Below are 25999 nucleotides of genomic sequence, written 5' to 3' on the forward strand. Positions count from 1 at the left end.
TGGCCATCAGGCCACCTACAGACCAATGACTCTTCTAACATATATTATCCAAAGATTTATAAAAAGAGCTTCCTACATTGCTGGTTTTTGGTTTGTTTGTTTTTTGGGGGTTTTTTTTGAAAATTAGTTCCCCTTTTTCTGCTGTGCTAAATTTGTTCCTGCCAAAATTGATATTTTATTTCGATTGAACCAAATTAAACTGAATATAGTGAGTTGTCCATGAAAGAAAAGTATCCTCATGATGGTGTTTGCTTTCATAACTTGTAGCCACCATTCGGTAATGCTGTTAGGGTGTCATAACACAAAAATAAATAAAAATAAATCCATATCAAATTACATCTACATAAAAAAGAACAACAGCATAAACTCGGCAGAGTGGTTGAACCATCATTCACCAGTTAGGAGCACCAGGAACTGCCCCTAGCCTGACTCAAACCTTTGTTCCATCTAGCTCAATGTTTTCAATGTTTCAATGGAAGCCACTCTCCATGGTTTCAGGCAGGAGTCTCTCCCAACCCTACATGGAGATACTGGGGACTTGAACCTGGGACTTTCTACATACACAAGAGATGCTCTGCCACTGAGCTATGGTCCTTCCCACAAAGTGCTGGAATGTCTGGAAAAATGAAAATGCCTTTAAGCAGGCACCGGGATGACAGTTTTAGCACTAGGCAAGCTTCCCTGGAGATGATATTTCATGTGTGGCGTCCACAAATGAGCATGTCCTCTGTCCAGTCTCCATCACCCACTTAAGTTTAGGTATGGAGGGGGGAATCTGGAGGAGACACTCAGATGGTGAGCATAAAGTACAGGTTGGTTCATATGGTGGAAGGCTTTATAGGTAAGCACCAGCACTTTGAATTGTCCCCAGAACAGACCAGTAGCCGGTGTTGCTGTTTCTAATTGACCATTCTAATTGACTCTGACATTTATTGTACACCCACCAATCAATCACCTTTGGCTTGGAACACATAACTTGTGTCCAGGCTTTCTCTTCGGATGTAAAGGCTACCATGAAAAGAGATGCTTGTTAACTTGCCCTACTTATTCCTGAATCTGCTGCTTCTGCAAAGTAATAAAATATTTACACCACCCTCAGCATGAAACTGTGTACCTATTAGTTTGGTCTTCGCTGCTTATTAAGTACCCAGTAGACATCAGTAAACAATGGGGATCAGTTATTGTCACCATTAGCCTGCCTGAAATCATACACGTGCCACAAATTCCAGGCAATTCTAGGCAAAGACTGGTAATGTAGTCAGAGATTGTTTAAGCCATTCAAACTTATTGTTGTTTAAATGACTAAAGCTCAAGGGGCTGCTTTTCTCAATTTTGTGAATGTGGGAGTGGAAGCAGGTTTTGGATATGTGTGTAGATCAAAATATACTCTTGCTCCCCAAAAGGTGTGTGGTCTGTTTACATTATGGAATGCATGCGCCTTTAGATCTGAGCATTCCCAATGTCTGAAACTGAAATGTGAACATTTGCCCCAAAATTTGTACATTTGCTGCATTTATGTTCTGCTGAAAGGGCTTGGGATAAGGCATAATAGGAATTTCTTTTCTCTCCAGGAGCAATAAGAGTCTTTGTGAGTTGCTGGTCCATGCCTCTTAAAGCATTGAACTCTACTTTGTTTGTTCATTTAAATGTTCAGCCCACCTATCCTATGGCTCATTCTTGCTTATTTGCTTTGCAAAAGAGGCTGGATTCTGTAAGTGGAATCTGTTGTTCCAAATATGAACATTATTCTGCCTGCATTATTTAACCTGGAATTAGTTTTCTTGACACATAATTTAATTACTACATATGCATTCCTGGTGGCAAAATAGTGCAGTTTATAAGAACCAATAAAATGCAAATGCTATATTATGCTGTTAAATCTACAATTGTGATTTTTCATGTCTTTCTCATGTCTATGCTGGCATATTTTTTTGTGATCAGTAACTCTACTGAACTTGTACAGTGCCACATGGGCACCATTGAATGCTGGACTTGACCCAGAGTCCTGTAAAAAGAACTGCAGAGAGAGGACATTGATGTATTGCATTGATTTCATCCACATTTTTTCAGCAATGGAGGTATTCCATTGCCTTGCTTTGATGCAATTTGTAAACACATTATTGAAGGTAACTAAGTGAGAAATGTGCTGCCATGGGCCTTTCAAAATCTGAGTTGAATATACTTTGCAGGAGTGATGATCTCAGAGAACAAGTTTATGTATATACCCTCGCAGTCAGCTGTTGTGCAGCAACGTACCCAGATGCAAATCGAATTGAAGCTTAGAGAAGATACAGTGGTGCCTCGCAAGACGAAATTAATTTGTTCCGCGAGTTTTGTCGTCTTGCGATTTTTTTCGTCTTGCGAAGCACAGTGTCAGGAAAGTTTTGGAAAAGCTTCAAAAATTAACAAAGTCTTTAAAAACCTCAAAAAAGGCTACCACACCGCGTTCTATGAGTTGTTCCTCGAAGTCAGGTCGCAACTGTATTAACGGTGTTAAGAAAAAGGAAACAAACTTGCAAGACCTTTCCCTCTTGCAAAGCAAGCCCATAGGGAAAATCGTCTTGCGAAGCAGCTCAAAAAACAAAAAACCCTTTCGTCTAGCGAGTTTTTTGTCTTGCAAGGCATTCGTCTTGCGAGGTACCACTGTATTTATAACCCTGGATCCTTAAATTTAGAGCATATGACTGTAACACAATCTCAGTTTGCTTTTATTGTGTGTACAGTCTCTGATTCCTTACATCTTTGGAAAGTGGGTGTATTTGAAGGTGCTAGATTCTGCCCTCAACAATTTTATCACCAAATTCACTCGTGTTCTGTTCACGGGCTTCCCATTGACATCCCATTGGTTGACCGCTGTGAGAACTGGTAGCTGGACTAGACGGGCCACTGGCTTGATCCAGCACATTCTTCTTAAGTTCTTGTACAAGTTGATGTAAGGAGAGAGCCAATTCTATGGTTCTTTCCTACCTGACCACCAACCAACCAGGAGTAGCAACATGGGCAAGTGACTCCCGCGTGGCTGGTTGTGTTTGTACTGGAGTGGGTTTCAAAAGGGTGCAGAAGGTGTAGTAACCTATGTGCCCTCTAGCTGTAGTAAAAAAACTGTTAGGCATAAAATCCATCAAGTGCATGTGCTAGAAACAGCCTTATTCTCTATATCCAGCTGGACCATAGTAAAAATGTAATATTTGTCCCATGAGCTGATCTTCCAAGGGAGCAATCACATGCCTGAAGTTCAGAGCTGACTTGTTGGCTGTTCTGCTCATCTAGGAATCTTCTCTGGTCCCATTCGCACATGCTTTTGGCGGCGACGAAACCACTTTTTCATGTTGCAATTCCAATGCCGTTATCAGGCAGGAAAGACCCATGCAATTGACTTCACCCATGCCAGGCATTTAGCTGTTTTAAGAATAGCAGGAGTTGTGTGGCTGATGATGTGAACTGGCACCCTGAACATTTGCCTTACGGGCCATCAGATGGGATGTCAGAACCTGATCCCTGACCAGTCAGAACCTGATCCATAGAGCAAAGCTGGCAGGCTCACAATATGGGTGGAATCTACACACATAATTTTTTATTTTAAAAAAATGCTGTGAAAATACTCTTTTAAAAACGTTTTGAAAAATGCATTGAATTTTGCATAGCTCACTGTTGCCATCTAGTGTCACATTTGTGTATTGCACTTCACAACACATTTAAAATGTTTTATTTGCAGCTGTATAGCTGAGTCGATGGTCAGAATAGTTATTTAGGAACAGCCAAGGGAATCCATCTGAGAATGGGAGCAGAAGAAAGGACCTCTTAACTGGCACTAGGCTACATAAAAGCAGAAACAGATAAAAGACATCTGCAGGGCTAAAGGAACACATGAGTGCACAACTTTGGCAAAGGTGCAACCCTTGCCCAGAATATTTTTCTGTAGGCAGTAGGGTCACAATTACACAATCAGAGGAGCTGTGACTGAAAGCATTCAGACATGGGTACACACATGGTAAAAATCACGAAATGTGTGTTTGATTTCCTTCTCTCTCTTTTTACCCATATGATTGAATGCAAATATATACCCTTGTTTATGTAGACTTGTAACAGACAGGGAGCTGTTGCCAGTCAGCTGTTACTGCGGCACTGCAAAAGCTAAATGGAATATTAAAGCAATTTAATTTCCTCTTAGGAATTGACTTCTGCTTTCAGCAGCCATGGTTGCTGTTGAAAAAGGGGGTGGGGGAGATCAATAAGCGCCTGCTGTTCTGCAATCTATAAAATAATCACATTAAGGTTTACTAGAGACACATACAGGATGCAAGGGTTCATTGCTGGTTTACTCCAGTACAGCTAAAACTGTATATTCTTTCAGTAAACAAACAATGCTACAAATTGTAAAAATCCCAGCTTTATTTCTCATAGTGAAGTACTTAATGCATGTGCACAAAGTCTCCAGAAATGTCAGCCAACATCGTTCATTTTCAAAACAGTTTAACCAAACTCCTATTAAAATGGAGCCACAAAGGAAAAAATTCATTGGGAAATGTTGGGTTCCCCCCCCCCTTAAAAATATGGTTGTTCTGGAACATAAAACTGCACAGGGATGTTTTAAATAAAATGATACAAATTAAAATGTTTGCATGCCAATTTAGTACAAAGCACAGAGCATTTCCAGGCATAACAGCAAATATATTGCATTGTGTTTTATAGTTGTACTCTCATAATTTTTAAGCTCCGCCATGGTTCCTTGTTCATTTCCTCACTCCCTGTCTCCCCACACAACACCTCCCCGTCATCTTGCCATCACCTTAAGACGAACATAAGGGCATAAATACAGGCCTGTGGGATCAAGATAAGTGTGGATCAGGTGGCTTTGACTCAATCAACTTTCTTCCCCGCCCATATCCCTCTCTCATGATGTTAGTATTCCTGGCCATCCAATGAAGGGGAAGATGGAAAGATTCGTACAAGAGAAAGTTCTTTTTCACAAAGCTCATAGTTCAGCTATATAATTCTCTCCCACAATGTGATGGCTACCAACTTGGGTGGATTTAAAAGAAGGTTGGTCGACTTCATCAGAGGATAAGACTATAAATGAATAGTAGTTACAATGGCTATGTTATACCTCCATTGTTGGAGAAGGCTGGATTTCCCATGTTCAGTGGGGTAGGACTTCACAGCCATTCATAGTCTCTTTATTCTTTCCTAATGGTTAGGGGAAGCAGTACAAATTACACAGTACAATATACACAAATGTGGTTTATTTGCATACTTTTCCATATAACAGAATTCAATTTGTCTCCTTTTGTAAATAACAATAATAATAATAATAATAATAATAATAATAATAATAATAATAATAATAACTGATGATGTGTTTAAGCTACTCTACCTCTTTGCTGATCTTAATGACATTTCTATATAAATAACATTTTGCATTTTAATTGGTTTTTCAGATAAGTAAACAGCAGCTCCAAACCGTCAAGGATCGCTTCCAAGCCTTCCTCAATGGAGAAACTCAGATTGTAGCAGATGAAGCTTTCATGAATGCTGTCCAGAGCTATTATGAGGTAAGAACACTACAGTGGCAATTCCAGTTCTCAGGTTCTAAAGGGGGAGAAGCTGTCCCCATATGCACAGAATGGACCAATCCGAGGCTGGGATGGAGGAATCTGTCCGTTTCCATTTCATTCAGTTTTTTCCTTTTTCCAGTCCTAAATTTAGGTTGCCATACTTTCACATTGGTTTGCTCTGTGTGTGTGTGTGTGTGTGTGTGTGTGTGTGTGTGTAGCAGCCTCCCCACTACATCACCCTCCAACTCACAGAGTGCACTATTTCCGCAATGTGATTAACATTGTCAGAAGGGACAAGCAACTCAATAGAGCTTCTTGCCATATGACCTGCTCTCTCAGGAACTACAAGTCCCAGAGTTCTTTCTTCCTGCTTGTATTTCTTTTGCACATGTGGGAAGAGCAGTTAGGGTGTGGCAGCAGGTGAGCAGCAGGACGAAGGTACAGACATCCTCATAATTGGTACACATACAGTACGTCCCAGAGACAGAAGGAGCCTGTGCTGCTGCCATGATTTAGGCCCAGGGACACAGATGTGAAGATAGGTCTCTGGCCTCCAGAGTGCGTAAAGGTAAAGGGACCCCTGACCATTAGGTCCAGTCGTGACCGACTCTGGGGTTGCGGCGCTCATCTCACTTTACTGGCCGAGGGAGCCGGCGTACAGCTTCCGGGTCATGTGGCCAGCATGACTAAGCTGCTTCTGGCGAACCAGAGCAGAGCACGGAAAGGTAAAGGGACCCCTGACCATTAGGTCCAGTCGTGACCGACTCTGGGGTTGCGGTGCTCATCTCACTTTACTGGCCAAGGGAGCCGGCGTACAGCTTCCGGGTCATGTGGCCAGCATGACTAAGCTGCTTCTGGCGAACCAGAGCAGTGCACGGAAATGCCGTTTACCTTCCTGCCGATACCTATTTATCTACTTGCACTTTGACGTGCTTTTGAACTGCTAGGTTGGCAGGAGCAGGGACCGAGCAATGGGAGCTCACCCCACCGCGGGGATTCGAACTGCCGACCTTCTGATCAGCAAGTCCTAGGCTCTGTGGTTTAACCCACAGAGTGCATAGAATAACTTAATCTCCCGCAACAGGAATTATTCATAGTTGCACACACGTAAAGAGACAGAATTTGTTGAAACGTTTTCCAATAAATGTTAATCCAATATTAAAACTAAAACAACTTTGTGTTTTTAATCCCGCTTTGAAGCAGACAGTTGCCTCATCCAGCATTCCCAACCTGGTACCTACCAGATGTTTTGGAGTAGAGCGCCCTTCACCCATTCTGGATGGGGCTGATGCAAGAAGTAGTCCAACACCTCTGGTGGGCACTGGGTTGGAGGAGGCAAGCTGTGGGTCCAAATATGTCCCTAAACTATATATTTCCATGAATTGTTTTCTACAAGTACAGTGGTACCTCAGGTTACATACGCTTCAGGTTACAGACTCCGCTAACCCAGAAATCGTGCTTCAGGTTAAGAACTTTGCTTCAGAATGAGAACAGAAATTGTGCTCCGGCGGCGTAGCAGCAGCAGGAGGCCCCATTAGCTAAAGTGGTGCTTCAGGTTAAGAACAGTTTCAGGTTAAGAACGGACCTCCGGAACAAATTAAGTACTTAACCCGAGGTACTACTGTACTAGGCAACTTTGTCCGGCTCTGTAAATGCCATCACATTTCACCATGCTCAAAGCAGATTCCAGGCTTTATGCCTCAGTTTGTTAGTAAACTGTACCCTGTTCTTTCACCCTGAGATCCCAAACCAGATCAGGGTTTGTTGTGACTGTGGGCCACCAGAAACCAAAGTGAGTCTCAAATAACAAGTCCCATTACTTTCAATGGGAGTTTGTAGCAACTAATAGAAGGCGGATTGGGCCTGTTGTCTTCCATGAAATTTTTGCAGTTTCTGTAAATAGCACGATTACAATTTCTGCAGCTCAGGTAGCATAGATCATTACAGCATGGATGTAGGGAGCAGGTAACCAGGGATGTGAGGCCTCTGCCTGAGATGCGGCAGCCAGTCAGATGGAGCAGGAGTCAAACCGGGTTCAACCTATTCCTAACAACTGCAGCCTGTGAGTTCTGTTGAGGTCATCTCCAGAAAAGGAACCCATACTTGGCCCTGCACTTGATTTATTTTTGTCTAACAGTGGAGACTCAAGCTGTTTTGACCAGGGCTTTCAGTGGGCTGACCCAGAGAATGAATTTGGAGGATTATGGCATATTATAGCGCACAGAAATATTAAGACCTGGCCTAGGGCCTGAGCTTTTCACAACATGGTGCTGAAGCCGTCTATTGATTTTTTCTATTATTAAAAAGAAGAAGCGCCAGTTAATTGGGTCCTTCTAAGAGGCCTAGCCTAAGGACACTGGTTTTGACAACGCTGGCATGGCAGGTTTATTAAGTGGTCTGCTTCAAAACCCAGCAATTTTCAGATGGTTCATGAAAGAAAGAAAAGCGTTTGAGAACCTCTGCAGTAGCGTGTTTCTTTTTTTCCTAACTTTGAGAAAGAAGAGTTTAGATGGCTTTAAGATGGGATTTGACAAACTCACGGAGGATATGTTTTTAACAACTATCGTAGTTGTTGTTGATGATGATGATGATGATGATTTATTACTTATACCCCAACCATCTGACTGGGTTGCCTCAGCCACTCTGGACGGCTTCCAACAGAAAATAAAAAACATAACCAAACATCGAAAACTTCCCCATACAACGATGCCTACAGTATATGGAATCTTTTTGGTCAGAAGCAGTGTGTCTCTGTGTTCTGTTTCTACATTCCAAGGCAGTGTAGATCTATGTACTGTTTCTATGTTCAGAGGTAACGTAGCTCTGAAAACCAATTGCTGTGGGGCAACAGTTGGGAAGGGTTATTGCCTTTAGGCTATTCTTGTAAGCTTCCAAGAGGCATCTGATTAGCTCCTGTGGGAAACGAGCTGCGGGACAAAATGGGTCTTTGGTCTGATTCAGCAGAACACTTCTTACCTAACTCTTTATGACAATTGTGTGTGTGTGTGTGTGTGTGTGTGTGTGTGTGTGTGTGTGTGTGTGGCTCAAGTCCTCACACCACTTATTTTGGAATAGCTTTCAGTGGGCTGACCCAGAGAATGAATTTGGAGGTTTGTGGCATATTACAGCGCACAGAAATTCATCTGAGTAAGTTTACATTGCCTCAGGGGCTTGTTCTTTTTTTTTGGGGGGGGGTGTTTTCTAAGCAACAAACAAGTGGGAAGGTTATAAAAAGACTAATGCGGAACTGAGGGAGTACTTATCCTACAGTATTCAGTCATTAGATTATTTTGTGTCATTTTTCTCATTCCAGAGGTCATAAATTTCAATTAGGGAGTGCTATTTTCCAATTATATAATATCTTTGTTAAAAGAATCAATATTTTGGCAGTTAATTAGGTTTTTTAGAAATAAGTCTTCTGCGTACTAATTAATCTCTGCGACCGATCATCACGGCATCTATAACTGTTTACAAGTTGTCAGATAGCTCACTAGACATCTCTATATACTCGTTGAGTTCAGTTCGCATGAATGAATAATAATCAGAGAAGGAAAACACCATATTTTGGGTTTACAACATCCATATGCATTAACATTTGCTTTCATATTTTACATGCAAGCTCCCTTTATGCGTCAGGGGGCCAACTTTGCAGATTTCATGTTTTCCTAACTAGAATTTCTACATACACAGCAAACCAAATGCTAGTGTTAGTGAGTATCTGCTGCTGTAAAAGCACTTAGGAACGTAGGAAGTTGCTTCTTATGGAATTGGACCATTGAACCATCTGGACCAGTATTATTTAGAAAAGTTAGCTAGCAATAATAGGAAGGTTCATTAAATGGAGTTGTATCACTGGTCCATCTAACTCTGTATTGTTTGCACTGACTGGCAGTGACTCTCCAAGACATCACCTCCTTTGCATACTTCCTGCATGTAGTGATGGTTGTTTTCTTCAAGCAGTAAGCAGCACAACCAACTGGTACCCTTAACATGATTTGATTCTTGCATATTCCTGCTGCTGGTGATGGTGGGTTTGGTTTTTTTGCATGTGTGCTTCCTTGCTCATGAAGAGCAGGCTGGATCAAGATGCTCCTTCAAATCAGAAGTGCCTGATAGCAAAGTCACTCTCAACCCACTTCCATCTCCTTCTCCAGGAAATATGAAAGGTGCCATCTTGCTCAGAGTGTCAGGAGGGGACTTGAAACATTCTTCTGCTTCAAGTTTGCAAGGCTAGAGTGAGAATCCTCACACTTCCTTTCTTCCTTTTGTACTCGTGCAGTCTGTTCTCCTTTTTTATGGAAGTGTCTCTTCCTCCAATGCACGTGGAGAGCATTATAAGCTTTTAGTGCTTTTTCAAGCTCAAGATACTCAATGCAGAAAACTGCTGTGTCCTCGGGTCATCCTTCAGTCCCTTAATTATTGAACATTTGCAGATACACCCCTCTGCCGGCCTAGCTTCTTCACAGTGTACTGCATTCATTCCATCCTTGACGCCATTAAGAAAGCAATGCTTTACGCCTTCCAGGCTGCCAGCAGTCCTCCCTGTTCTGTCAAATTGAGAGAAATGCCTTCTTGTTTCTGATGGGGCGCCATTATCGCCTTGACCCATTTTCCCTTTTCTTTCTTTTAGTCGAAATAAGATCATCTCACGGGCACCCTGCTTTGCCTCTCTTCTTCTCCTGCTTTGTTTTAGATTCGCTGATCTAAATGGAAGGGCATCTCAGTTGCAAAAAGCTCTGAAAACTGAGTAAACTGTGAGGCAGAGCAGAATTGGGCCATAATGGCTGTGTCCTGCCTCTCCTATGCTTTTGAATGCTGAGAATCACAAGTGGGGAGAACACTGTTGCCCATAGGTCCTACTTGTGGGCATCTGGTTTGCCATTGTGAGAACAGGATGTTCTTACGTTTTTGTCCATGCTTGTTGTGGAAGCACAAGCTACCTTCAATACCTTTTGAGAGTCCCCCCACTGCTGCAAGTGGCTAGAAGCTCCAGAATTAGCTCTGGCTCCCTTTGCAGGAGAAAGCACTGGAGACATTTGCTGTCTTTTCAAGAGTCTCAGCAGAGCAAGCAGGGAATGCTTCAAGCTTGTGAGGGACACCAGGCGGAGCCAGGAACAAAATGGTAGCTTTGGGGGAGAGCCCAGTGCAAAATGGTGGCTCAAAGGGGTGGGTGCAAGCATACTCAGATGAGCTGCATATCCAACTTACAAACACATCTGAGTTACTGCAAAACCTGGATTCTTTCACCAGATTCTAAAACTGGCCGCTGCATCTGCAGAAGTGGGCCGCTGGAGCTGTGCAATAATAATATATAATAATAATTTATTATTTATACCCTGCCCATCTGGCTGGGTTTCCCCAGCCACTCTGGGTGGCTTCCAACAGAATATTAAAATACAATACTCTATTAAACAATAAAAGCTTCTCTAAACAGGGCTGCCTTCAGATGTCTTCTAAAAGTCTGGTAGTTGTTGTTCTCTTTGACATCTGGTGGGAGGGCGTCCCACAGGGCAGGTGCCACTACTGAGAAGGCCCTCTGCCTGGTTCCCTGCAAGGCAGCCAAATGATGCTCATGTTTCACAAGTTAACACATGTGCTAATAGAAAAAGCAACAGTCCAAACTTGTGTTTAACAAGTCATCTGCTGGTAACCATAGGATTCCAGGCCGGTGAATGAGGAGGCTGGCCGAGGAGCGACGGATCTCTCCATTCCTCCTTTGCCCATTGGCTTGGTTCGCATTCCTCATCCGTCTGTTTGATAAGAGGGTTTTTATTCCTATATTGTAACTAGCCTACTAAGAGACTAGTATCCTGAATAACAGAGGGATTCCTCTCTATTAGCCTCTTAGCAGGCTAGTAAAACAAACAAAAAACCAACGCCCTTCAGACTACTAATCCTTTTGGACTTTTTTGAAGACTGGCTGGTGGTCCTTCATGGTGAGCTTTCAGGAGTTCCAGCCCTTCCACTTCATCTCCACCCCCCTGGGGTGTCCTGCCTTCAGAGAAAGGATATGTGTCATGTTTTATTCCCTGCGTGGACGATTCTATCTTCGAGGTGGACATTTCTCTTTCATCTTTTCATCTTTTTTTCATACCTTTGCCAGAAAGAGGTCACTGTTGACAGGTGGCTCCTAGGGAAAGGAAAAAATGTCATCTTTCCCTGTTCTTCCCCAGAGCGGCTGTCACAGTGTCAAATGGCTTTCATCCCCTGCGTCTGACCTCTGCTTTGTACTCCATCTGTCTGCATAGAGTGATGAAAAGAGACCCTCAGAATAGCGTGAGGCACAGATTGCTTTTCTTACACTCGACTCTACATAGCAACAAGGTTTGATCTGCGGCCGGTTCTCAAATAGCATCCTGTCACTCACTGGCATCTCCTTCTCCTTTAATTAAAGTGTGGCCACAATGCTCCTAGCAGGCCACAATGTATTGGAAAGTTGTTATGTGAGAAGGTGAGAGGTGGATTTTCTCATCCCGGTTTGTCTGATAATGGCGTTAGGTCAATTGCTTAGGTAATATGTTCTCCTTACAAGACATTCTGTTGTTTCTGTCAAGCTACAAGGCATGAGGACACAGAATAATTTCGTTTATTGAAATGGCCTAGTTCTTGAAACTGTTTGGGTAAACAGAAGTTCAGAAAAGCAGGACCCCAGAAAGGGGAAAAATAGATATTAAGGAGTGGGGGTCATGTTCTAGAATGATAGAATTGTATAGTTGGAAGGGATCCCAAGGACCATCTACTCCAACCTTCTACAATACAGGAATCACAACTAATACAGGAATCCCAGCCTCTGGCCATCTGTCAGGGATACTTTAGTTGTGATTCCTTCATTGCAGGAACTAAGCAGGTGGCGTATTATTAAACCACTGTGGTATGATAGCCAATTCACTTTCATGCCTTGCAGACTATTGGCAAGGGTGGCAAAAAAAGGGAAACTGAAAAAGTCCCATAAAAAGGAACAGAAATGTAGAATTTATGTTGGTGGGTTGCATCATAATACTTTCTAAAAGGTGAAAGAAAATCGCAGCAGAAGAATAAAGAATTGATCCCAAGCACCTAAACAGAGCAGTCAAATCTGGAGGTAATAATAATAATAATAATAATAATAATAATAATAATAATAATAATACCCCGTCCATCTGGCTGGGTTTCCTAAGCCGCTCTGGGCGGCTTCTAACAGAGTACATAAAAAGGTAAAGGGACCCCTGACCATTAGGTCCAGTCATGACTGACTCTGGGGTTGCGGCTCTCATCTCGCTTTATTTGCCGAGGGTGCCGGCATACAGCTTCTGGGTCATGTGGCCAGCATGACTAAGCCGCTTCTGGCAAACCAGAGCAGCGCACAGAAACGCTATTTACCTTCCCACCTATTTATCTACTTGCACTTTGATGTGCTTTCAAACTGCTAGGTTGGCAGGAGCAGGGACCAAGCAACGGGAGCTCACCCCGTTGCGGGGATTCGAACCACCAACCTTCTGACTGGCAAGTCCTGTGGTTTAACCCACAGCACCACCCGCGTCCCTTAACAGAGTACATATTTGGTACCTAATCACAGAACCCAAGAGCTATGACATTCTGAATATTGTGCGGTAGTTTAAGACCCGAAATAAGAATGAACGTGTTTACTTTGAGCTGAAACATGAATTCCTTAAGAAACTACATTGATATAAAACCAGAAGTGGTTTTCTGGGTGGGCAGAACCACTACCCTAGCATGAGAGTTGCCATTGTTTCCTGAGAGGGAAAGGGACATGGCAGCAGGGAGTTTGGTGTGGTGGAAACACATCGTCAGAGCCAAACTGTCACTTCTGCCAGAGCATTTGCACCATGCTTTCCCCCCAAGCACCTTGCCCCTGCCCCACTCCCTCCTGGTAAGGGACATCAACCCACCTGCCAGGAAGCAACATAGTGATTCGGGAGCCATATAAAACTAGTTTATGTTTTGAGCAGAAACAACTTGTTTCCAGCATGTTTGTTGTCCAGTGTAAGACCTTTCGATTCCCCGTAAAAGAAATGTGAAGTAAAAATAATCTGAAAATACATGAATAAAGAAGAAGAAAAGTTTGGATTTGATATCCTGCTTTATCACCACCCTAGGGAGTCTCAAAGCGGCCAACAATCTCCTTTTCCCTTCCTCCCCCACAACAAACACTCTGTGAGGTGAGTGAGGCTGAGAGACTTCAGAGAAGTGTGACTAGCCCAAGGTCACCCAGCAGCTGCATGTGGAGGAGCAGGGAAGCGAACCCGGTTCACCACATTACAAATCTGCCTCCCTTAACCACTACACCGCACTGGCTCTCTGAAAAAGCTCCTGAAACTTCAGGTTTTCCATAATGTATCCACATTCTAGTACCCTGTCCTTCCTGTCCAATTTTGGTGGCAGATGTCAACACAGAATAAATTAAGTCAAAAGCACACAAAGCATGTGCTTTTCCAATGAGGACACTGAGGGAGGGACAAAGGCTCAGTATGATGGTCAGCATCACCTGCTTTGCAGGTTTAAGGTCCCAGGTTCAATCCCTAGCATCTCCAGTTAAAGGAGTTCAGGTAGCAGGTAATGATAAAGAGTCCTGCCCGAGACTCTGGAGAGCTGCTTCACAGTCCTAAACATGTCTACTTAGAAGAAAGTCCTACTGCACTTTACTTTAAAGCCCTAAACAGCCTCGGTCCAGTATACCTGAAGGAGCATCTCCACCCCCATCATTCTGCCCGGACACTCAGGTCCAGCGCTGAGGGCCTTCTGGCGGTTCCCTCACTGCGAGAAGCAAAGTTACAGGGAATCAGGCAGAGGGCTTTCTCGGTGGTGGCACCCGCCCTGTAGAATGCCTTCCTATCAGATGACAAAGAAATAAACAACTATCTGACTTTTAGAAGAAATCTGAAGGCAGCTCTGTTATGGAAGTTTTTAATGTTTAATAGGTTATTGTATTTTAGTGTTTTGTTGGAAGCTGCCCAGAGTGGCTGAGGGGACCCAGCCAGATGGGCGGGGTATAAATAATAAATATATTATTATTATTATTATTATTATTATTATTATTATTATTATTATTATTATTATTATTATTATTATTTCTAGGTAAGTGTGGTTTAGATTGCTGCCTGACAATACTGGGTAGCTCAATGGTCTGACTTTTTTGCTGAATAAACATGGGTACAGGGGCCAGTCTCCCAGCACAGGCACATACAGCAAAATGGATGGATGGATGTGCAGTTTATAAGTGACAAGATATGTGATTTACACACTTTCCCCTACACTGAAAGACTTTCGTTGTCAGGCATTTGTCATGTTTGAATTGCCCCTGAGAGAAGAAGAGAATAGCAGAGCCTGAATCTGATTATGTAGTGACTTTTATCAAAATCTGTGTTCAGCTTAAAATGTCATTCCATTTCCTGATGGTTGCTTACATGGCTGCCAAAGTTCTCGTTGGGAAGAAAAATATGTCCTTTTTTCTTGTTTCTTTTTTTAAAAAAAGAAAAGGTTTGCAAAGTATAGATGCTGTGTGTACTCAGTGCTATTTTTCTAGGGAAAAGAGGGGCCGGAACTCACAGTGAACACCTCCCTTGTTCTCCCTTGTTCTTTTTTAATGGAAATGGTGCCCACCTGAAAAAAAGTCATGGCTTACTATTCCAGTTCATCGGGTCTAGCTGTAAACACAGGGTGGGATGCTATATTCCTTGACTACTGCCTAGTGCGTACTGTCCAGTGCATAAGCCACTAGACAGTATTTCCAAATGTGATTTGCTTCCAGTCATTTCACAGCCAGCATGTTCTGAAACAGCCAGGAGGGGAATCGAGATTTCATTTTATCCTATTGTTTTACTTGCAGGTGTTTCTGAAAAGTGACCGTGTTGCCAGAATGGTTCAGAGTGGTGGTTTCTCGGCCAACGACTCTCGGGAAGTCTTCAAGAAACATATTGAAAAGAGGGTCCGAAGTCTCCCCGAGATCGATGGCCTCAGCAAGGAGACTGTTCTGAGTTCCTGGATGGCAAAATTCGACGCGATCTATCGCGGTGAAGAGGATCCTCGCAAAGCACAAGCCAGGATGACCGCGAGTGCTGCTTCAGAGCTGATTCTCAGCAAGGAACAACTGTATGAGATGTTCCAGAACATCTTGGGTATCAAGAAATTTGAGCACCAGCTTCTTTACAATGCGTGTCAGGTAAGACTCCCTATTTTCCAGGAGAATACCAGCTGTTTGTATATGAGTGTACCCATGTGGATTTCTACTCTTACTATGGCATTGGCCTGTACATTGGTTTAATTTTCAGGAGAATAACAAGGAAGTCTTTCAACAATGATGATTCATGGGTGCTTCCCACAGGCTTTATTTTGCATGTATTCTTGTGGGAGGATATTGAGTGTGACAACTTACATGCCGTCTCATCAGCATTGCTACTAAACTCTGACTCTGCAGCTGGCTTGTACGCTATCTGTTCACTCTTGTCTAGCTGCCTAAGAGATGGGATGTGCTCCGCCGTGCTGTACATCAAAAGGATGGTGCTGTTAGAGGAAGGGCTTTCAGGAATAGCTGTTTGCAGAACTAATTTTGTATAACATCAGCAGTGCGTACAGAGGTGACAGCCTCTGGCCAGAGGGCTTTGACAGCCTCTGTTGAGCAGCAAGCCAGGCACAGGGCCAGGCACCAGGGTCTGACAATGAGTAGTGGTGATCAGGCAGAGGACAGTCAGATGGGAAAGGAGGAGCCGGGGAGGTGAAGCTGGGGTGGAATTTGATCATCAGTCACCCAGCATGCAGCTCCTCATGGTGGACTTAGAAAAGGAGAGTGAAGCCGCTTTGTGATGAACCGAGAGGAGCTTGCCATGGGGAGCCCACGTTGCAAAGAACACAGAAATGTCAATATAAGAAGGAAGCAAAAGGACGACTGATCTTCTTCCTACCTCCCTGCATGTTGACAGTTTTGTTGAAAATGAATTGTGGCACTGAGAGTCTCCTTCTGCGCTCCTGCCCCTATTTCAGTGAAATTTGCATTAAGCCTTTTTATGAGTATCCTTTCTTGTTGGAATCTCTTGTTCTGCAAATACCCACTTTCCGGCTGATCTCTACGGGTGTGTTTTTGTGGTAGCATTTTTCCAGTGGGCTGTTGGTGGAGCTATTGTGGCGGGTGCAGGCATCTTACACTGGCATTTGGTGCCAAAACTCAACTGTGAATATTCCAGGACTAAATGGTGATAGAAGGGGCAGTGTGTGGGCAAATATTATCTTTTTTTAGTGAAGTGCAGAACCCTTCATCCACCCTTCTTCTCTATAGTCTCTTAATCTCTGCAAGGGAGTAGCCACAGTATTTTTCCACATGAAAAGTATTTAAATTAAAATAGAACTGAGGATGCTTGCATAAGTGAAAGAATTAGATGAGAGCCGACATGGTGTGGGTAGTTAGAGTGTTGGACCAGGACCTGGGTTCAAATCTCTCCTCAGCTTTGAAGCTCGCTGGGCCAGTCGCTATCTCTGAGCCCAGCTTGCCTCCCAGGTTGTTGTAAAAATAAAACGGGGAGCAGCTATCTTGAGCTTCGAGAATGTAACAAAATAAATAAAGCTGAAGCTACCATGAGAGTTGAGGCAAGTGTAAAAGGTACATGTGAGCAAAGTTTGTGCCACATAGACTAGGAGTCCCCAAGTTGCAGGCTGTCAGCTTGCTGTGGTCTGCAGTGTGTTTGTGTAAAAAAATAAGTTTACACAGTGCATCTAACACAGTGCATTTAAATTGCTGCAACAGGTGAAAAAAAAACATTGAGTGATCTGGTAAGATCTTCAGCAATTTTCAAGTGGGACAAAATAAGTCTGGGAACCACTGACAGGCCTAACCTGGTGCCTTTCAGAGGTTGTTGCTGTTGTTTAGTTGTGTCCGACTCTTCGTGACCCCATGGACCAGAGCACGCCAGGCACTCCTGTCTTCCACTGCCTCCCACAGTTTGGTCAAACTCATGCTCAGCCTTTCAGAGGTTACTGGACTGTAATTCCTACCACATTTGAACATTGACCATGTTGTCTGGGAATGATAGGAGTTGGTCTAAAACATATGTAAGGCACCAGGTTGAGAATGGCTATTTTATGGATTTTTTCGGGGAGAGGGGGGCAGGAAGAGTGAAGAGAACCTGATAGGTTAGCCATTGAATCTCCTAGTTCCCTTCCATCAAGTTCATGCAATGTCATGATTTATATACTAAGGTATTGCTCTTCAGCCTCTCTGTCCCCAGATGTTGCTGAACTACGGCTCCATCATCCCTGACCATTGGCTAAGCTGTTCTGGGGATGATGAGTTTTGTAGTCCCACAGCAACTCAGGAGACAAGGCTGAAGAACTAAAGGAGAATGATATGATTCTGATATATCACTTTTTAGCCTAATATTCATTGACTGTTCCTTTTTATATGAGCATGCTTACAGATTTCCCTTCTTCTTCTTTTTGTCCTCCAAATTCACAGCAGTGCATCTCTTTTTTTAGAGCAAATTCAGTCATTTGGTACTTTCCTCTTCAGATTTACATATTCATTCCCAGGAGACGAGGATTATATTTGTTTCATGAATAGATTAATTTCCTCGCTTTTTTTCATCTCTCTCCTCCTCAAAGTCAAAAAAAGAGAGAAATATTCCACAGTTCAAAAGAACACAGTGGGCATTGCTGTTCTGATTAATAACCCTGCTGCCCAGCCAAGGAGAGAATAAAGGAGAGAATTAGGGAAATGAAGAGGCAGAAGGATAACTTCAAAGGGATTGCTAATTCTGGGTTTACTCCATCACAGCTGCAGTCTCCTGCCTGGGAGCTGGGCTTGCACACCATTCTGTCTCCTGCCCTACATCTTTTTTATAAAAAAAATCGCCCACACCTCAGGCTGTGCTGGCTGCTTACATTATCATGTGACAACTGGAGACAGATCACATAGTAAGAGCAAAAATGTGAAATATTGGTGCCGGGAGCAAAAGGATCCCGAGTCTCTGTGGATAAGGATAGAGGAGCAATGCAATAACTAGGTTACGGCAGCATGGGGAGGTCTACATGTCCTTGAAGGTCCCATTAATACTAGCAATCATATTCTCTCTCCTGCTCAGTACCAGTCAGTCACAATTACTGTGTCGCTTCCAGATGGACATACCATTTAAGAATCATGGAACTGTAGAAGGGAAGGGGGCCAAGGGTCATCTAGTCCCACCCCCTGCAATGTAGGAATCTCAGCTAAAGCATCCATGACAGATGGCCATACAACCTCTGTCAGGAGTTCAGCCTACACTTGAGTAGGACCCTGGCAGAGACACATGCCTGACTGGCATGTTCCCTCCCTCCTGGTCGATCATTCGGGAGCTTAATAAGCTTTCTTCAGCCCGAACATCACAGCGACCGATGTCAACCGACACCAGCACACTTAGGGATCCGCAGAGTTTGCACATCATGCGTATGACAGACCTCAGCAACTCAGCATTTTGGCTAATCTACTTTATTTACATATAAAAACACAGGGAGCACTGCAGCATGGCTCCCTCTCTCTATAGCAAAGAGAGAAAGAACAAAGGACAATAGTCCCACTCCAGCTCAGTGATATAGTTTCAGTGGTACAGGATATGCCTATATTCATGCATGCAGAAAGCGTCAGGTCCAATCCTTGGCATCTTCAGTTAGTAGGTGATGTAGAAGATCTCTGCCTGAGACTGTATGGTAAGCCACTGCTGGATGTATGAGGCAATCCAGGAATAGATACTTAATATCAGACAGCTTTTGAAGGACCACTATGTTAAAGTTGTGTGTGTGTGTGTGTGTGTGTTGTAAAAAATATATATAGTTTTTCGGGTTTTAGAAATTTACAGTCAATTATCCAACAACCAACATAAAAAGAGAATTCCAAAGAATCTCTTGAACTTCCCTCCTCCCCTTTGGGGGTCCTTATATTAAGTTTTTCCTCCAGCATCTTTTCTATTAACCCAAATCTTTTAAATCTCTATTATACTCCAAATTCAACATTGAACTACAAGTGTTATTCCAATCCTACTAACGATTTTAATTGTTTACAATGGTTTTTAAGGTAAATTATATATTTTCCCCATTCCTTATTAAAATTTTGATCTTCCTGGTTCCTGATTCTTCCGGTCATTTTTGCCAATTTGGCATAGTCCATCACCTTAATCTGCCATTCTTCTCTGGTAGGGACTTGGTTTTCTTTCCATCTCTGGGCCATTAACATCCAAGCAGCAGTGGTCGCATACATAAATAGTCTTTTCTGATCCATTGGAATTTCAGCACCTAGAATCCCTAAAAGAAAAGCTGGGGGAGAGGAGTTATGAAAAGGTTATTTTATACATTTTTTTCAGTTCATTGTATATCATTTCCCAATAAGGTAATGGCTACAAGTGGGCTGCAACCCAGCCAAAGCTCTTGGGAGTTTCAAACAGGAGCGAACAGAGAAGGAAGTAGTGTGTCAGAAAGGGAAGAGGGGGGAGCTGATCCAATCCCTTCTCCGAGTCGGCTAAGGGGAGGGCTGTTGGACTGGAAACAAAGCAAGCATCACAAGGCACTAGTAGTTCTCTATCTTCTGTAGAATCTGGAAGGGGTCTTCAGAAGGGTCATCTTGACTGATGATGTCGGAGGCTCTGTTAGAGCCTTCAGGAGCTCCGTTTGTTTTGACAATAAATCATCCTTCTTCTTTTTTAAGAAAGTCTTTATTAATTTTCACATAAACAAGTGTACATGAGTTACATAACATACAAAACAGAAAACACTACAAATGAATAAAAACAATAAAGTAAGAAATCATCCTTTTTAATTAACTACGCTTACTGTGTGATCAAGCCGGGGACTGGACCTCTGACATTTGTTGACAGAAAACAAACTATAGTGAGTCTGCTGGGCTAGGTTCACACATTCAAACAAACTATAGTTAGGCCAGGCAAACTATGATTTAGCATTATGTGTGAAACACTGAAAGCAGCCAGGTCTGCTTGGTGAACCACTGCTAGGAAGTATTCCAAGCAATCGTATTTGTAGCCAGCAACACGGCAGTGCTGGTTGGTGCGAAGGCAGCCTCCAGTGGGAATGCACACAACTTGAATTAACTATTGTGGGAAATCTTGGCTGAGCTAAAGGGGCTGGAGAGGAGCAAAACAGCTATGATCTCCTTCCCATGAGCCCACATGTTTGCTCTAAGACATCATTTGGCTTAGCATGACATGCAAACACGGCCATTATCAACTTGATATGTATGTAGAAGTACAATTCCAAAGAGGTGGAGAGGAAAACCCCAGATTGGGGGTAGGTGGGGGATAGAGATTACATCAAAAACTGTATGACAATTGGTCTCTAAGATGGAGTCTTATCATTATACCAGCAGAAAACACTGTTCCATTGATGCCGTTACTCTGTTCAGCTCTCTTTCAGATCTTTGCTTCCTGCCTTCTGTAAAGGCCACACTTTAAAATCCCTTTTACGAAACAACATTTGCTCCGTGGGTCTCGTATTGTCAGAAAGGACTGGGGGAAGCTCATTAGGTAACCTGCCTGGCAAGACTCTCCCTGTGGGCTGAGTTCACCCATGCGCCGAGTGTAAAATCTCCGCAGCTGGTTTTAATGCTTGGGTGAGGCAGTGCCTGGCTTTATTTATGTTCTTTTATTGCTCATTAAACCAGCAAACCTACAATTAATTAGGGATTTGTTAGAAGTACGTATTTCAGTGAGAACGCAAACACTTAACACAAGGATTACTTTGCTATTTTTAATATGTGTATGATAAGGATGATAATTAACAGAGATTCTCTAGGGGGAGAGCATCTTATATAAGCCATCTCTTTGGAAGAAAATAAAACAGAGCTCCAAGCTTTAGCCATATCGGGAAGGGTTTAGCTATTTCATGAGGGTTTTTGTGTTTGTGAATCAGTATATGTGGAGATTAAAATGATAATACCCAAGAAAAGCTGGACACTGTGATTACAATTTGCCGTGACCAATGCTTGGCCTAGACCTTTCCCTCCCCCCCCCCCTCATTAGATCTCTCAGTAGGTTTATTTTCATCTCCTTCAGTTCATTTCCTGCACTGCTTCCTGAAGCTGCTGATGAAAATATTTTTTAAAAAGAAAATAAAAGAAAGAATCTAGGGACCCAGAGGTAGAGTTCAGAGCTGTTTTCCAGCCAGGCTCTGGGTATGATTTATATGTGATAAGTACAGAGTCATGAAACAGCTAAGGAACTGAACAGAAATAATAATACTACTAATAATAATAATAATATGTTGCACAGTTTGATTAGATAAGAGCCTCTTAAATATCAATATAAACTGAAACTACCAGCAGATCAAAATCCAGAAATACAGTAGAGACAACCAAAAACCACCAACCAGATATGCAAGTATGTATTTATAAATTGCAATTATTATTATTATTATTATTATTATTATTATTATTATTATTATTATTACTACTACTACTACTACTACTACTACTCCTACTACTTCTCCTCTCACATCTGCTGCTATCTCCCCAAATTAAGTTCACACTGAAAGGGGGGAGGGTTGCACACACTCCACCCCTCACCAGGGAGCAACCACAATCCCCACACCTCAGCCCAGTAATACCCATAAAAACAATGTGCACTATTTAATAAGTAAAGAAATGCATGCAGCTACCCCCCTGAAATGTGCAAAGATTCTTTGTGACAACTTGGTTGGTTAAGGAAGGATGTTGGTTAGCTAGGATGTTGGTAAGGTGTTGGTTAGCTAGTGGTAGTAAGTGATGTAAGGACAGCACTTTGGTGGCTCAGGTGATGATTTGCGGAAGGTGGACATGTGGGGGGGGGGATGAGGATGACCGAGGAACCTTGATTGGCTAGAAAGGAAAAACAGTACAATCAGAACCAAAGGTGTCAATACAGAAGTGCAATGTGGGGAGAAGAGTATTCTGAGTCACTTTGAAACCAGCCACAGGAACTTGGGAAAATTTCTGTTAGGAGACTCCCAATCATAGCTGTCAACTTTCAGATTTGAAAATAAGGGATCAGCAGCCTCACCTGTCCCGGGGACAGTCTACGGGATATCTAACAATCCGAGATAGCAGCGGGAAGCAGCGGAAAACGGTGCTGAAAGAAGGGAATTTCCCACACACAAAAAGGGAAGGTTGATAGCTATGCCCCCAATGGGTCCTTAGTGTATTGGCACTAAGAGGCTGCCGGCTTCCATACCGGGGGTTAAAATGAAAAGCAGACCAGTGGCATATGCTCTTAAATTTGCAACACCAACCAACAACAACAAAAAGCTGCTTAATATAATCAGTATAAAGATTCTGTGATGAAGTTACCTTACACTCAAAAGTAGAGGAAGCAGTGAAGCCTTTTACTAGCGGTTTGATGCAATACATAATATGCTTTCTGGAAGAACGCTCGTCTTATTTTGACTTTCGCTTGCACAATTTATCCATGCTGGTGTTAGAAAGCCATATACTTTTCTCTGTTGGAACGCCATAATTTTCTACACAACTCCTGGTATAATGCTGTGATTGCAACTAATCAGTCAATCACTCATGCTTAGATAAGCATACTTTGGATTTTCATTTTTCTTCTCCAAAATGATTTTGCAGTTATATAAGCTTTGGAGTATGGCTGAGTGTGAGGTTTTGCACTAAGGTGATGAGCATGTCTTTCAGCGTCCATTTTGACAAAAAGCTGGGTGAATTACAAAGTTCAGGCTCTGGGATTAGCAAACGAGCATTCACGGTGTTGTTGTTTCGATTGCTTCCAAAAGCATTTCAGCAAAGCCCTTATGTGCATTTAGCATTAGCACATCCAGGACTTTGGTGCCAAGTGATTAATTACAAAAGCAGATCTTTCCTCAGATATATCTACAAGAGATTCAAGGAGACAGTTCCTCCCTTCTCCCACCTCTCATATTGCTTTTCTTCTGTGCCTTGTAGTGAAATGATGCAGCATCATTATTTACATTAACTTCCACTTAGCAAGTGCCTTTTATCTAGGCACTGTGAATTGCATTTACGGTTGAGGCAAAGTTTTGTTATGCTCAAAGCAAGGCATATTATGCAGCAGTGAATTGAATCACCAGAGGTCACAGTTTGATGCAAGGTGAGAGCCAGAAATAGACTCTGGGCTTCTGGTCTCTTCTAATCCTATTCTCTCTTGCATTGCCACTCTCACAGTTTATTTCAGGTGAGCTTAAAAATTGTTGCAGGCTTTCCATGGCACCTGAATGATGTCAAAGCAGAAAGCATTTATATCTGATTTTGGAGATGCTCTGAGTCTGCCTAGGCAGGCAGCCAGGATTATGAATGGAAGCAGAGAATGTCATCTGTCAGATCGATATCCATGAGAACAGACACACGTTGCTGCATTCTTGCAATTCCAAGCTCACCTAGATGCTCATATTGATACACATAAAATGGAAAAAGAAATTCGAATCCCAATTATCTAATTCCAAGTATGTAAGGTGAACCTTGCATGACTTTGTGGATGGAGACTGTCAGAGTCTATCAAGGGGCTGTGCGTTACCCGATGGTAGACGTGCGCATGCAAATTTGCAGTGTGACCAGAATTGAAAAGCAGTTAAAGAAGGATACTGTAGAGCTGGAAATGATCAGGTGGCTGGAGCAGCTGCCTATGTGGACAGGATACAATGACTGGGGCTTTTTAGCTTAGAAGAAAGATGAATAATGGGGGGAAATATGATAGAGCAGAGGTGCCTAGCCTGTGACCCTCCATATATGGCTAGTCGACCATCCATGTGAACGAAGTGTATAGAATTATGTATGATGCAAAGAAAGTGGCTAGTCAGAACTGCGGAATCATAATAAAATAAATAATAATAATAATAATAATAATAATAATAATAATAATAATAATAATAATTTATTTATATCTCCCCCTCTCCAGCCAAAGTCAGGCTCAGAGTGGCTAACAACAATAAAATTAACACGACATTCTAAAATCAATTCATTTTAAAATCAGTTCAATTCAATTCTTTAGCAGTTCTTGAAAATCACAAGGGGGGGGGCGGAATGCTGTTGTGCTCACGTCCTGTTTACATGTTTCCCATAGGCATCTGTTTGGCCACTGTGAGAATAGAATGCTGGACTGGATGGGACTTGGGGCTGAGAGCCAGTGTGGTGTGGTGGTTAAGAGTGGTAGTCTTGTAATCTGGTGAACCAGGTTCGCGTCCCCACTCCTCCACATGCAGCTGCTGGGTGACCTTGGGCTAGTCACACTTCTCTGAAGTCTCTCAGCCTCACTCACCTCACAGAGTATTTGTTGTGGGGGAGGAAGGGAAAGGAGAATGTTAGCCACTTTGAGTGATAAAGCAGGATATCAAATTTTTCTCTCATAATACTGCAACCCAGTGTCATCTGATGATGCTGAATGTTGGGAGATTCGGGCCAGACATATCGCATAGTTAAACTATGGAATTTGGTCCCACCAGAGTTAGTGATGGATGCTTTCCAAGATGATTAGACAAATCCATACAGGATAGTGGCTATGTCCTACCTCCAGAGTTGGAGGCAGTATGTCTCTGAATACCAGTTGCTGGGAATTACATGTGGGCAGAGTGCTGTTGTGCTCGGGTCCTGCCTTTGTGCTTCCAAAAGGCATCCGCCTGGCCACTGAAAGAAGAGGACTTCTGGAGAAGGTGGGCCGCTGACCTGATCCAGCAGTTCCCTTCTTACTTTCTTACTGAATGTGTGCTGTGCTCCCTCACCAAATGAGACTTGTGCTCTTCCAGCCTCTGCAGAAAACCCACCAGTGGATACTATCTGCTACTGGCGGTGTTATTTTTCAAAGACTATTTTACCTGCCATTTCTTCTCTGTGATGCTCTGTGACCATCCAACTTATCTTCAAGCTCATTTAGAACTGCTCGATTTCTGATCTCCTGCTGGCACGTGCAACAACACCTGACATGTGGCCCATTGCCACCCAACCACAATATCTCAGTCCTGTTGCCTGTGAGCACTCCGCCCAGCTCATCTACAGCACTGGCACACTCACAGATGACCATGCTTAGGGCAATGGATAGACCTTCTTACTACCAAGATAGAAATGCACGAGTCCAACAGTTCATCCGTACCCAGAGTTCTGTTGTCTATCCCTGGGTGATGTTCCTTGCTACATCATCTATTTTTAAAATATCTGCTCAACAAGGATTGGAGCCAAGGAGGACATCCTCATTATCTGTGGTGGGGAAAGGAATTGCCTGTGACTAATATAATTCTTCCAGATGGAGTTTCTGCATCAACTCCACAATCTCCTAGTGAACACTGAGGCATGGGCAGAACATCAGATTAATTATAAGGAAATGAATGGGTGGAATTCACTTTTCCATGAAAGACAGAAGATAAACAGTTGGAAGAACAGGATGTAGAGAGGAAAAGAACTGTGCTGTGACAGTGGAAAAGGCTGGTTCACTCTGTTGACAACAGGTGTCAATTGGGTCTCTTGTGGTGGTGCTGATTGA

At 42.9% G+C, this 25999-nt stretch overlaps 1 protein-coding gene across 24 annotated transcripts in view; it reads left to right on the forward strand.

Annotated features, from left to right (window-relative positions):
* CADPS (calcium dependent secretion activator) overlaps positions 1-25999 on the forward strand; it is a 337672-nt gene that overhangs the window by 63962 nt on the left and 247711 nt on the right. For all 24 annotated transcript variants that reach the window (XM_077925069.1, XM_077925070.1, XM_077925077.1 and 21 more), the window contains exons 2-3: positions 5439-5552; positions 15382-15714. In XM_077925069.1, the coding sequence (XP_077781195.1) occupies positions 5439-5552; positions 15382-15714 (447 nt within the window). The remainder of the gene's footprint in view (positions 1-5438; positions 5553-15381; positions 15715-25999) is intronic.

The sequence above is a fragment of the Podarcis muralis genome, chromosome 2 (genome assembly GCF_964188315.1).
Source record: "Podarcis muralis chromosome 2, rPodMur119.hap1.1, whole genome shotgun sequence".
In the NCBI taxonomy this organism is placed as follows: Eukaryota; Metazoa; Chordata; class Lepidosauria; order Squamata; family Lacertidae; genus Podarcis; species Podarcis muralis.